The 12,886-nt window shown below is 38.9% G+C and overlaps 1 protein-coding gene across 1 annotated transcript in view; it reads right to left on the bottom strand.

The window, feature by feature from the left end:
- chm (lysine acetyltransferase chameau) overlaps positions 1-12,886 on the bottom strand; it is a 51,164-nt gene that overhangs the window by 22,593 nt on the left and 15,685 nt on the right. Inside the window, exons 10-11 of the mRNA XM_028306209.1 lie at positions 6,552-6,578; positions 5,517-5,711 (exon numbers count right to left, since the gene is read on the bottom strand). Of these exons, the coding sequence (XP_028162010.1) occupies positions 5,517-5,711; positions 6,552-6,578 (222 nt within the window). The remainder of the gene's footprint in view (positions 1-5,516; positions 5,712-6,551; positions 6,579-12,886) is intronic.

The following is a 12,886-nucleotide window of genomic DNA, read 5'->3' on the forward strand; positions in this document are numbered from 1 at the left end:
TGTGAGATATTTGGTTTATTTAAAAGTTTGATATCGTCTCATAAATTATATTATTAAATGAAGGTAAATTTTCATTATTCTTATTTTCGTAGAATAAACTGATTAATGAAGAAATATAGCTTATTTTAGACCGCCGACGGCTTACTAGTTCACATTTATTGGCAGTAGAGGTTTTTGTGACAATTAATTTTGATGAAAAAACTAAATTAGCTCACGTTCCAACAACATTTTTGCTGTAGCAACTTTTTCACTCTAAAATGAAAAATAAAAGCTTGTAATAAAGGAAAAATATTGATTGTTTCGATTAACGAATATAGTCTATCTATACTAATATTATAAATGCGAAAGTAACTGTCTGTCTTGCTTTCACGCCTAAACCACTGAACCGATTTTGATGAAATTTGGCATAGAGATAGTTTGAATACCAGGAAAGGACAAAGGCCGGTTTTTGAAACAGGGACGCACGCGATAATGGTTTTCTGTGACAAATAAAATTCCAAACGGGCGAAGCCGCGGGCGGAAAGCTAGTGTATAATCAATGAGACTAACAATTTAAGAAGTGCTAAGAAGAACGGCTGTAACAAACTCTGATGCCACTTCCGGTAAAAAATAAATAATAACTACCCAACAGTCGCATAATAATTACCAAGCTGTACTAAATATAAGGCTCATTTTAGCCAACCTGCAGACACGGGTAAGTGATACACCGCAAGCCATTTTGGCACGGGCAACTCCACAATAAGCTGAACGTTGGAATAATTGATATCCACACAAGTTCGCAGATTCAATTGCAGTGTTAGCTAACCAACCACGTTTCGTCGCAAGTGTAAATTGTATGCTTGGTTGGGTTTATTAGATCAGTCAAGTAAACTTCATCAAGGTAGGTAGATGATGATGTTATGAATGCGAAAGTAGATGTCTGTTTTTGTAAGGTTTTTACAAAACTAAAGTGATGAACCAACATTGGTTATTTTGGTGTCGAGATAGGTCGGAATTAGAAGCAAAGACTATAAGATATATCTATACTAATATTATAAAGAAGAAAGATTTGATTGTTTGTATTGATTCAATACTATTGAATAGACTCCGATCGATTGGAAAAAATCTTTTACCATTTGAATCCATATAAGATACATAATGTTTTGAATGCATTGAGTCAATAATTAGATTCACATTTTTGCCTAACACACACTGTATTCTAAAACTGATGATGGATTCAACATCGAGATTGCTTTCATAAAAAAATCGTATTAAAACTTAGGTAAAACTGTAATACTCAATAATTTAACTTTTCAAGAAAACCAGATTACATGGGCTTGGGAGTGTATTAAAACCTCGTGTGCAGACGAGCGCGTAATCGAAATGGCAATAACAAATCACCCTAGTACAGTCGCAATTAAAATTGGATTTTATTTAATAACTATAAAAACATAATTAACCATGGGTTAGAGTTTGAAAAAGATGATTTGAATAGATAAATAACTCAATATAACTACGAGTAATGTTTCAAGGAGCACACAGGTATATGGGTCATTAAAAGGACACTTTAAGAGTCATTAAAAGGATATTTTGGTTAGGATACATATAAGGGTGTACTAATTGATTATTTGTTTTATTTTTTAAATAAAAGGTAGAACTGGATATACAGTTACTGACTCTTTTTTTAATAACAATGTAACTAAACAGTGACATTTTATATGGCAGATACGTGATATTTTGCTTTTGTCTGATCTAGTATTTAATTCTTCTCCGCACTGGCCTATTTTTTGTCCTGAAGCAGTAGTAATGTTAATACTGAGACGTGTACAAGTGCTTTTTGCAGAATTAAAAATAATTTTATGACACGGCTTTTATCAAGCCATGCACTGTTGTCGTTAACTGTACCTGTGTGCACTATGACTTTGTTGTCTCGCACACGCCCTGAAAAGGGAGCCGTATAAAGAAACGCAATTTCCAAGCCAGCCATGACTTAATTGAGATTTGTATCAACCCTGGTTAATTTTTAACGAGTAGGTAATTATAATAATAATAATAAATATCCTTAGACATTTTACACTGCGCTTGTAGTCCCAAACTAAGCAAAGCTTGTACTATGGGTACTAGACAACGGATATAAACATACTTAAATACTTTTTTTTGTAAATACATACTTATTATACATAGAAAACATCCAGTCCAATACAAACAAATATGTTTTTGCACACAAATGTTTGTACTGTGCGGGAATCGAACCCGCTACCTCCGGAATAGTAGTTTGTTTCGAACCACTACACCAAACGGCCGACAAATTAATCAACAACATTAATTTAAAAATAATGCTTCCTAAACTAAGTTTAGTTTATATTGTTTAAAATTGGTTCATGTACCTTTTAAAGGTTTGCTAACTCCGTACCTACTAGATCGCCGAGGCGTGTCTTTACCATGGTATTAGATAAGTCTTAAAACAAACGTAATAGTTTTAATTAATTCAACTAAAGCAAATAAGCTAATATATGGCGAAAGATGGAATAAATTGGTTATATTAGTGTTAACCACGTGTCGTAAAATGTAGTGGAAGTCATTAATCAAAGCTCAATGGACTAAAGAACTTTAGAAGAAAGCCATTCAGAATAAAAAAAAATCTTCATCGATCAAGAAATAAACAAATTAACATTATTTTTTGTACGTATTCTTTTATGCAGATAGAAGATAAAAGGCGTAGTAGATACATCTGAGTTATTTACCATCAAACCTATCTAAATACGAAGACTGGCATTAAAATTCAATAGATCCTATCGGTGCAATGCAAAGACTTAGCTCAAGTCTAAAAGCCTGAAGCCATCTCTGAAACAATACCAACTAATGGACTAATCCTGTTATTTCGAGCGTCTTCAGAAATTCCATTAAATATTTTGGAAAAATTGAACTCCAGACGTAGGTCGTGGAGGTGGGGGGTGAGGGGGGAAGGGGTTGGGTGTCGGCGGGGTTATTGACCCCTCAGCTGACGCGCCCCCTGAATGGGAGTACACCGCCGTAAGTTGTAGCGTAACGAGTAAGCGACGGCTTTTGCAAATTTTAAGGTTGGGCATGGGGTTTTACCGTAATAGGGGTTAATGAATGGTTTAGGATTGATTTTTAAGGTAGCAAGTGTGAGTTGTAAATGCATTCAATGATGATGGAATGGGTTGATATGATAGACTAACTAATTGTTGCACAACAAAACTGACGAATCAAAAAATATTAAGTCAACCCAGGAAGAGGACAGAATTTGAATTTGAAAATTTCATGGGAAGATTGATTCATTAATTAATTATTCTTTTGACAAGGCCTGTATTTAATTGACTGGGGGAAAACATTGTACATGGAGTTTTTTACTTAGCTTAATCTGTAATGAGATTTCAGAAACACGACTGGTACCTAAGTAGTCTCATAATCTATGGTCCAGCATTAATGTCATTGTCACCAACTGTCCGGCAAACTACAGGTCAAACACAGACTACTAGTTTGTAAAACAATTAGGTACCTACTTAAAATGTCGGTTAATAAAAATATTCCACGCCCTGCGACGGTCGACATGTGAGTCAGCCACGTGAGAGGCGTCAGTATATCACGGCAAATTAAAAGATAAAGTGTCAATTTTGAGTGACGATTTATGTGTGTTAGGGAATAACCGGAAAAACTGCAGTTTACCTAGTGAAATCCAATGTAGCGCCACCTAGCGTTGCGTTGTGACGATACGTAGCATCTGGTGCGTTGCTTTATGGGTTTGCCAATTTAGAACCTCTGAATTTATAACTGTCATACATAAGAGTGAGAGCGACAGAACATGGGGGGTGTTACCACACAAAAGTTACACACGCGTTGAACATTGTTTTAAAATGTATATTTACTAAAATTAATTCATCATTACGCTTACCTAGACCGTTGAATTTTCTATGTATGTCGTCAGTGTTGATTTCATTATGTAGAAGGGAAACGGTTTCGTGTCAGTACAGCGTCTTGAGTTCATCATAAATCTGGACAAATGAGAAGACTCATGGTTGCCTTACTACCTTGCTGATGACGACGATGTTTGATCCCTCGTCATCTGCGTTGGTCATCACGTAGAAGAGGGAAGGCTCCACGTCATAGCATAGCGTCTTGTGGTCAAGAAAGAACTTGGTCTTCTGGCCAATTATATAAAAAATAGAAGGTAGAGCTGCTGGTTTCAGGGTTGCCCTTGCCTGCCACTAACTTTGCTAAAGTATCTGACGACATATCGTCACGTAGAATAGGAATGGCTCCACGTCGTAATACAGCGTCTTATGGTCAAGAAATAGCCTAGGAGAACTTAAGGGTTGCCACTGATCTTGAATAAAAGAGAAATTGCTTCAGGGTTGCCACACTAGTTACTGGCATCACATAAAAAGGAATGGCTCCACGTCATAGTACAGCATCTTGTGGGCGAGAAAGAACTTCGCCAGAAGGCAGAGCTACTGACTACAGGGTTGACGCTGATCTTGTGTAAAAAAGAAATGCTTCAGGATTCCCACTGACCTTGCTAAAGTATCCAACGACGTGCGACCCCTCGTCATCCGCATTGGTCATGACGTAGAAGAGGAACGGCTCCACGTCATAGTAGAGCATCTCGTGGTCGAGAAAGAACTTCGCCAGAAGGCAGCGCCACTGACTTCAGGGTTGACACTGATCTTGTGTAAAAGAGAAATACTTCAGGGTTGCCACTGACCTTGCTAAAGTATCCAACGACGTGCGATCCCTCGTCATCAGCATTGGTCATCACGTAGAAGAGGAAAGGTTCCACGTCATAGTATAATGTTTTGTGGTCGAGAAAGAACTTGGCCAGAAGGCAGAGCTACTGTTCAGGGTTGCCACTAATATTGCGTAAAAGAGAAATTGCTTCAGGTTGCCACACTTGCCACTAAAGTATCCGACGACATGTCGTCACGTAGAATAGGAATGGCTCCACGTCGTAATACAGCGTCTTGTGGTCAAGAAATAGCCTAAGAGTACTTAAGGGTTGCCACTGATCTTGAATAAAAGAGAAATTTCATCAGGGTTGCCACACTAGTCATAAAAGAGGAATGGCTAATGTCCACGTCCATGAGGAGATCCGCAGGAGAACCAAAGTGACCGACATAGTTCGCAGAATTGCTAAAACCAAGTGGCAGTGGGCGGGGCACATAGCTCGAAGAGACGATGGCCGTTGGGGCAGGAAAGTTCTCGAGTGGCGACCACGGGCTGGAAGACGCAGCGTGGGCAGGCCTCCTACTAGGTGGACCGACGATCTGGTAAAGGTCGCGGGAAGAGCCTGGATGCGGGCAGCGCAGGACCGTGCATTGTGGAAAACCTTGGAGGAGGCCTTTGTCCAGCAGTGGACGTCATTTGGCTGAAAGGAAGGAAGGAAGGCTCCACGTCATAGTAGAGCATCTCGTGGTCGAGAAAGAACTTCGCCAGAAGGCAGCGCCACTGACTTCAGGGTTGACACTGATCTTGTGTAAAAGAGAAATTGCTTCAGGGTTGCCACACTAGTCACTGACCTTGCTAAAGTATCCAACGACGTGCGATCCCTCGTCATCCGCATTGGTCATCACGTAGAACAGGAACGGCTCCACGTCATAGTATAAAGTCTTATGGTCGAGAAAGAACTTGGCCAGAAGGCAGAGCTGCTGGCAGTACTGTTTGTGCTTGCGGCCGTCGACTTGCCACACGCTCAGCTCGTCTTTCCTGTACACCTGTGGGAAACTTATATTTTATTGTTTTATCATCTCAAACTATTGTAAAGCACACATTTTTCAAATCTCTCCATCGATATTGCTATCTCTTTCACTCAAGCTTTACGCGGTGCGTGTCATAAATTGATATTTAAATTATTTTTTGTGTCCGTTCGTTTCAGCCGAAAGACGTCCATTGCTGGACAAAGGCCTCCCCCAAGGACTTCCGCAAAGATTTTTGATTTTTTGTGTAAAAGCATTTTATTCCTTTTTCTAACTTGCACAAATCGATTGCCTGATGTTGAAATGGAACGACTCATTTCTCGGGCAAACGTGTATGTTTTTGTAAAAAGATGTAAAAAATATATTTGATACTTTGTATGGTACCTTCTCAAGCTTTTCCTTGTTTGGTACTAGATGGTGCTGTGTAAAATGTCCAAGATTATTTATGTATCATAGCTTGCAAGAGCTAATGCACGCTGGTAGCAGTGTAGTGGTGCGTCAGCGCTAGTCTGCACCTTATGTGGACGTAATAAGAGCGATGTTTGCATGCGAGTGGCGGAGGTGTGGTGGTTGAGGCTCGCAAGCTATACTGGACCTTGTGCGGGTGTGATAGGGGCGATGTTGGCTTACGTAGAAGTGGTGCGTCAGCGCTAGTCTGCACCTTATGTAGAGGTAATAAGAGTGAGATTTGCATGCGAGTGGCGGAGGTGTGATGGTTGAGGCTCGCAAGCTAGACTGAGCCTTATTTTTGGTTGTGATAGGAGCGATGTTGGCTTACGTAGAAGTGGTGCGTCAGCGCTAGTCTGCACCTTATGTGGACGTAATAAGAGCGATGTTTGCATGCAAGTGTGTGCTAACCTCGTCGCCGGGCGGGATGCGCCACAACTAGGCCTTGTGCCGGCGGTGGAGTGGTGTGTCAGCGCTAGTCTGCACCTTATGTAAAGGTAATANTTTTCGAAAAACTAATATTATCTTAGTTTTAGCAAAACTAATATTAGTGTAAATTCTGCCTGTTCGTATATTTGGTAAGCTAACTTTAACAGTCAAACCAGGTTTGTATCGATTTTTAGCAGATAGTTTTAACCTTGGAAAAGGGCTCGCGAAAATAACAGACTAATTAATTCTCGGAATGTAAAGAAAAACATGAAATATAAAATAATACCACTTGTTTAATTAGCTTGAAACTTAAGTTAGAATCTTGAAAATAAAATAGAGACAAATCAAGTAATATTTATTAAGAAATGTAAAAAGAAACTGAAGTTACATTCAAAATAAAAGATATTTATTTATATTTCGTAGACTAGGTTTGGTAACAAATTGCAATAAGGTAGGGCAAGCAATATTTGGGACGTGTATGAGTGCCCTGGAAAGGACTGTAAAAGTACTGAGTAAACTATTTCATTTGTTTTGATTAAATAAACTTCCAATTTCACTTTTTTTGAAGTCTTTACGAACATCAATATAATTTAAGTGCAGTTCAGACAGTCAAAGCGAAAGGTGTTAGGTATAAACACAATGCAAGTAAGACGGCGCAGTCTGCTGGTCTTAGCTCCTCTTAAACAATCGCAAGATTAATGTCTCCCAGACTCCCCCCATAACTAATACCCATTTTAACGAAACTTTACAACTTAGATGCTCAGGGCTATCACCTATAGGTACAAATATCGAACCTCCTTTACAAACGGTTTATTTAGTAATCAGTAGATTTTGATAGTGGGCTTGCTATTCATAACAATCAATCCGGGGAAGCAAGCTTGCCTAGAAGATTATCTCTATCCCAGTGACTTGAAGGTTTTAGAACAAAGAAGATGTAGAGAATTCAAATGCTTGGTAGAATGCATTATAAAAGACTAGCTTTTGCCCGCGGCTTCACTCGCGTGAAATTTAGTATGTTACAGATCGTCATAAATTATAGCCTATATGTTAATCTGGGTTATAAATAGTAATACTGTAAAGTTTCAACAAAATCCGTTAGGTGAGTAGTTTTTTCGTGAAAGAGTAACAAACATCCAGACATCATGACATCCAAACTTTCGCATTTATAATATTAGTATAAATTAAAAGATTAAGAAGTAGGTCCAAGTCTAAGGAGTCCTTAGAGTATAGTTTAATCTTCGTTAGAAATTCTTGTAATTCAATCATGTTTTAATTCCATACCACCAATAGGCCAACTTTACCCTTACCATGGCCAACCCTATCAATCCTGAAACCCAGACGAACGCTGGCTGCAGACAGACCGAGCATCAGGTCATTGAACTGCAGGGGGAAGTTCCCGAATGCGAGTAATAAACGAGTGACCTTTGGCAAACAGCGGTGGCAAATAAACAAAGCCCTTTGCACTTTAGAGTGGGCAAATTAATAAGCTGGACTGGACAGGTTGAAATGTATCTGTGAAGCTATTTTGTAAATACAACTTGGTTATCTATAACTTATGTTTGAAATTTACAAAACAAATGAATGGATTTATACACCAAAATTGTGTGTAAACTAATTAAATGTTTCTTATGTGCGTCATATATTAATGGTTATAAGTTTTCTAAAATGTTAGTCTACATAGTTTTAACACTGTATTGTTTTACAAATAAAAAAGAAAATAAAATAAAATATATACTAAATCATATTTGAGGGCATAGAGAGAGGTATAGTTGTATGGGTATGGTAACCTAGGTACCTTACAAAGGGTTTTGTCCCTCTCTGCCTTCGATACTATTGATAGCATTCATTATGAACTAAATATATATAGCTCAGAAAAAATGTGTGCGAGCTTTATGCTGTAAAGGGCCATATGAACCGTGTAAGCCATTATTCATCAAACTGGGCATACTTACTGTACCTGGAATGTATATATTAGAAATCTTTAAGTTTGTAAGACAACATCCAGAACTGTTCCAAACCGCGGCTGAAGTGTACCCCAGAAACACAAGGTCTTCAGATAGGCTAGCTCTTTCCTTTTGCCCAAGAACTTCACTTATTAAGAAAAATTGTTACTGCATGTGTGTTGAGGTGTATAACAAAATTCCTGATGTATATAAAAATGGCCCTACAAAATTGATGGTGAAAAAGCTTCGGGAATGGCTGACTACTGTTTGTTTCTACAGTGTTCGGGAATTCCTTACCCGTAAATTTGCATGTTAAAATATTTTAACAGAATAGAGTCCTTAATACATGTAACATCAACAATAACCTGTACTTACCTATTCTTGCAAATAAATATCTTTATCTTTTGAACCAATACATATTCCCCTTTAGCCTTTTTAACTATTCCCTATTAACAACATAAGTAGGTACCTATTAAAGTTTTGAGTTGTTTTAAGTCGCGGTCGTGGCGGACGCCAAATAACTTTATTGCTATTAGGATGAATACAAATCCATTCAATGATTTTGTGTAAAAGATCATCAACTTCCAAAGCAATACCTTCTAATGTAGGGCTACTGGTTTCAAAAGAAAGTCTGGTCATGATTCAATTTGATTTGGACGTGTGTAAATAAACAGTTCTACTCTCAGAATACTATTTGCTGCAAGTGTTAAGTTCGCGATGTTTTCGCGACACAACACCCGGTTCCGGACGCGTCCGGAAGCAGCGGTCGGTGACCCCGGACAGACGTCTCGCCGGCAGACGCAGCAGACACGCGGACGCGAGGGCGGGCGAGGAACCGTGGGCGGGCGGCAGATGAAAGGGATTTAGTTCCATAAAAGCATTAATACGTATAGCAAAACTGTAGGTGCGATTTTGGCTGAAAACTGTTATTTAAGGCCCAGAACAGACGGTGAAACGCAACTGCAACGAAACTGCAACTGCTAGTTACTTTTGAGTTGCATCTAAGTTTCTGCCATAGCGTCCGTTGAGAGACCACACATGACGCGACCAGTTTGAAACTTTCAGTTTCAGTTTCATTCATCAGAATCATCACAAAGTTGCAGTTTCGTTGCAGTTGCGTTTCATCGTCTGTTCTGGGCCTTAGAACGATGGAAAGATGTAAAATTGTTAGACAGGTAGGTACTGTTAGTTTTTGGGTTATGTAATCCTGTCTATAATTTGTTTAGATACGTCATATAGAACTTTTTTTTACCAAAAACATAGATGATGGATTCTTTTTTTTTTTACTCAAAACGAGGAATCCCTTTAGCCTTATTATAACTTAACTTTGTTTTGCGACATAAGGAATGATACATGTTCATCTTTCCGAGGTTCAAATCTTTATGCTGAAAATCACAATTGGTTCAGAATTTTAAGCGTTGGAAGATAACAAACAAGTCGTCAGACAGTGCTATAATTAATAGTACCATAGTTACAAATTGTCTCTGCCCAAATTAGTACAAAGCCATCGATTACCGAACAGCAGAACCTATGCTATTTTCGACTACCGTCTGCGATCGGATCGATGCGCCCGCGATGCTTAGACGAGAAGATATTTAATGCATCCGCGGGATTGAAGCCTTATCGGCATCCCTTAAAACATAGTCTAGACCAGCGGTTCCCAAACTTATTTTGTCTACTGCCCACTTTGAGAATTGAATTGGAACTGGATTGGCCACACTCTCCGAAGGGACCCCGATCACATCCCTAAGCAGGCTCTGGATTGGAATCCCCAAGGAAAACGCAAACGTGGTCGACCCAGGCAAACTTGGCGGGCACTGTAGCGGACGAGGCGAAGAAGATCGGCAAGACCTGGAGCGAGATCAAGCGAGAAGCTCAAGACTGAACGAGATGGAGGACTGTTGTGGACGCCCTCTGCCCCATCTAGGGGACATAGGACCATAAGTCAAGTAAGTCCACTTTGAGAATAAATTCTTTTTAGCGCCCCCATTAAATTTTCAAGAGTCAAATGCTCAGTCAGTGTCTAAGAGACCTCCTAAGTAGATGAAATTACAAATGGCCTACCAAGCCTCTATACAATGCCCCAATTTTTTTCCGGGGTCTCTTACCGCCCTCCTTTAAGCCTGCAGCGCCCACAAGGGGGCGTTATCGCCCACTTTGGGAAAGACTGGTCTAGACGCTACTGATAGAGAGATCGAAGCGAAGGTAATCAACCAACTTTGTGATGAGCTGTCGAAACGCTTTTAGTCTAAAGATTTGGATGGACAGTCAAGAATTTAATTATACGATAAGTCAAATTCACGAAGCAGTTCTTTAGACAAAGCTTCATATCGAATGGACGGTATCCTTATAGTTCGAATGAGCAAACCCTACAACTGTATGTATAACATTTTATACAGTAACTAGTGACCCGCCCCGGCTTATCACGGGTGCTAAGTATACATATAAACCTTCCTCTTGAATCACTCTAAGATATCTATTAAAAAAACCGCATCAATACCCATTGCGTAGTTTTAAAGATCAAAGCATACTTTTATTTATTTATTTATTTATTTTATTTGGTGCATAAAACAGGGATACAACCATAACATACAAAGCGTTTAAAGTAGGTTATACAGTGTAACTTGTTGCAGCTCCAATAACAAGTGCACACAATATACAAATCGAGTTAACAATATACATAACACATAAATTATAAATAGAGAAATAATTATTTAATGTTTATTAATAACGAAAATAAGTTAATAATAAATATAATGAATTTTAAATTAATTACTTAGGGACAGACAGCGGAAAGCGTCTTTGTTTTATACTATGTAGTGATTTTGTTGCTGGAATAAAACATCATGAATTGAAAGCTTCCTAAAAGCAAATTCATTAAACTAAAGTTCCATTTCCCACACTGAATGTGCTTTATCAATTCGTCGAGCTTAATGGCAAAGCTTTAAAAGCGCGCCGCAGCGGAAGTAGGTTCGTTCAAAGCGAAGGCCCTCGAGTCTACGCCGTAGTAGAGGCTACGCGCTACGTACTACGGCGGTCGTTACGCCGTAGCGAGATATGGTGTAGAGTTCTATGGAGGTTCTATTAAGTTTTGGAAAAACCACTTTTAGTATACCTAATGCAGAAGTAAGTTTTATTTACAGGTGTTATTTTATTGTCTGTACAGATGATTATGATAATATTAGTAAAGTATAGTATAGTATAGTAAATCAAGCATGTAATCAATTAACTTCATCAAATAATGTTTAATATTTACATAAATTACGTCTTAGTAAGTACCTATTCTAAGTTTAGCCATCGTTCATAGCTCATCAGAGAACTACCACGTGATTGCACGAATATAAAACCCCTATTAAAAAACGTGTACGGATCCCTAAATGATAAAAAAATAGTGAGGATAGAAACTGTGTTAATGAATGCCTTTTGCAAAGTATCGAACCAAAGGCCATCGAGTCTACTACGGCTTACACGTAGCCATGACGTTGCTACGAGCTACGTGCTATGGTGCGCTCGTTACGCCGTAGTAAGCAGCTATGATCTGACATTTACGCCCGTTCGTTCGTTCGTTTCAGCCGAAAGACGTCCACTGCTGGACAAAGGCCTCCCCCAAGGATTTCCACAAAGACCGGTCCTGCGCCGCTTGCATACAGTTACCTCCCGCGACGTTCACCAGATCGTCGGTCCACCTAGTGGGAGGCCTGCCCACGCTACGTCTTCCGGCTCGTGGTCGCCACTCAAGAACTTTCCTGCCCTACTTTACGCCCGTATTCACAAACATTACTATGAGGTCTCACAGTGCGCGTGAGCACACAAGGTAACATACGAACCAATCACAGAGCTCTATTCAACGCTGTGCGTTCGATTTGCTGCTTCACTTAAGCAAGCATCGTTTGTGAATACAGGCGTTAGGCCCGATTCGATAACACTTTTATCCGAGAATAACTCCTGGTTTAACTGGCATGACAGTTTCAGTATAGGAAATTATGTCAAAACCGATGATTTATTCTGAGATTAATATTTACTCTTGTTTGGTGGAATCCACCCTTAGCTGTATGAAGATGAGGAAAATGTAGGAATTCTAATACGAATTTGTGGATTATATACGAATTTGTATTCGAACGCTTCAAAAATATGCTATATGGCAAATTTTCAGCAATGTGAGACTAGATATTTGGTTTATTTAAAAGTTTGATATTGTCTCATAAATTATATGATTAAATGAAGGTCAATTTTGATTATTCTGCTTTCATAGCGTATACTTAATGAAGAAATATAGCTTATTTTAGACCGCCGACGGCTTACTAGTTCACATTTATTGACAGTAGAGGTTTTTGGGAGAATTTATATTGATGAAAAAACTAAATTAGCTCACGT

The sequence above is a fragment of the Ostrinia furnacalis genome, unplaced genomic scaffold (assembly GCF_004193835.3).
Source record: "Ostrinia furnacalis isolate ACB-3 unplaced genomic scaffold, ASM419383v2 OfSCF1909, whole genome shotgun sequence".
Lineage (NCBI taxonomy): Eukaryota > Metazoa > Arthropoda > Insecta > Lepidoptera > Crambidae > Ostrinia > Ostrinia furnacalis.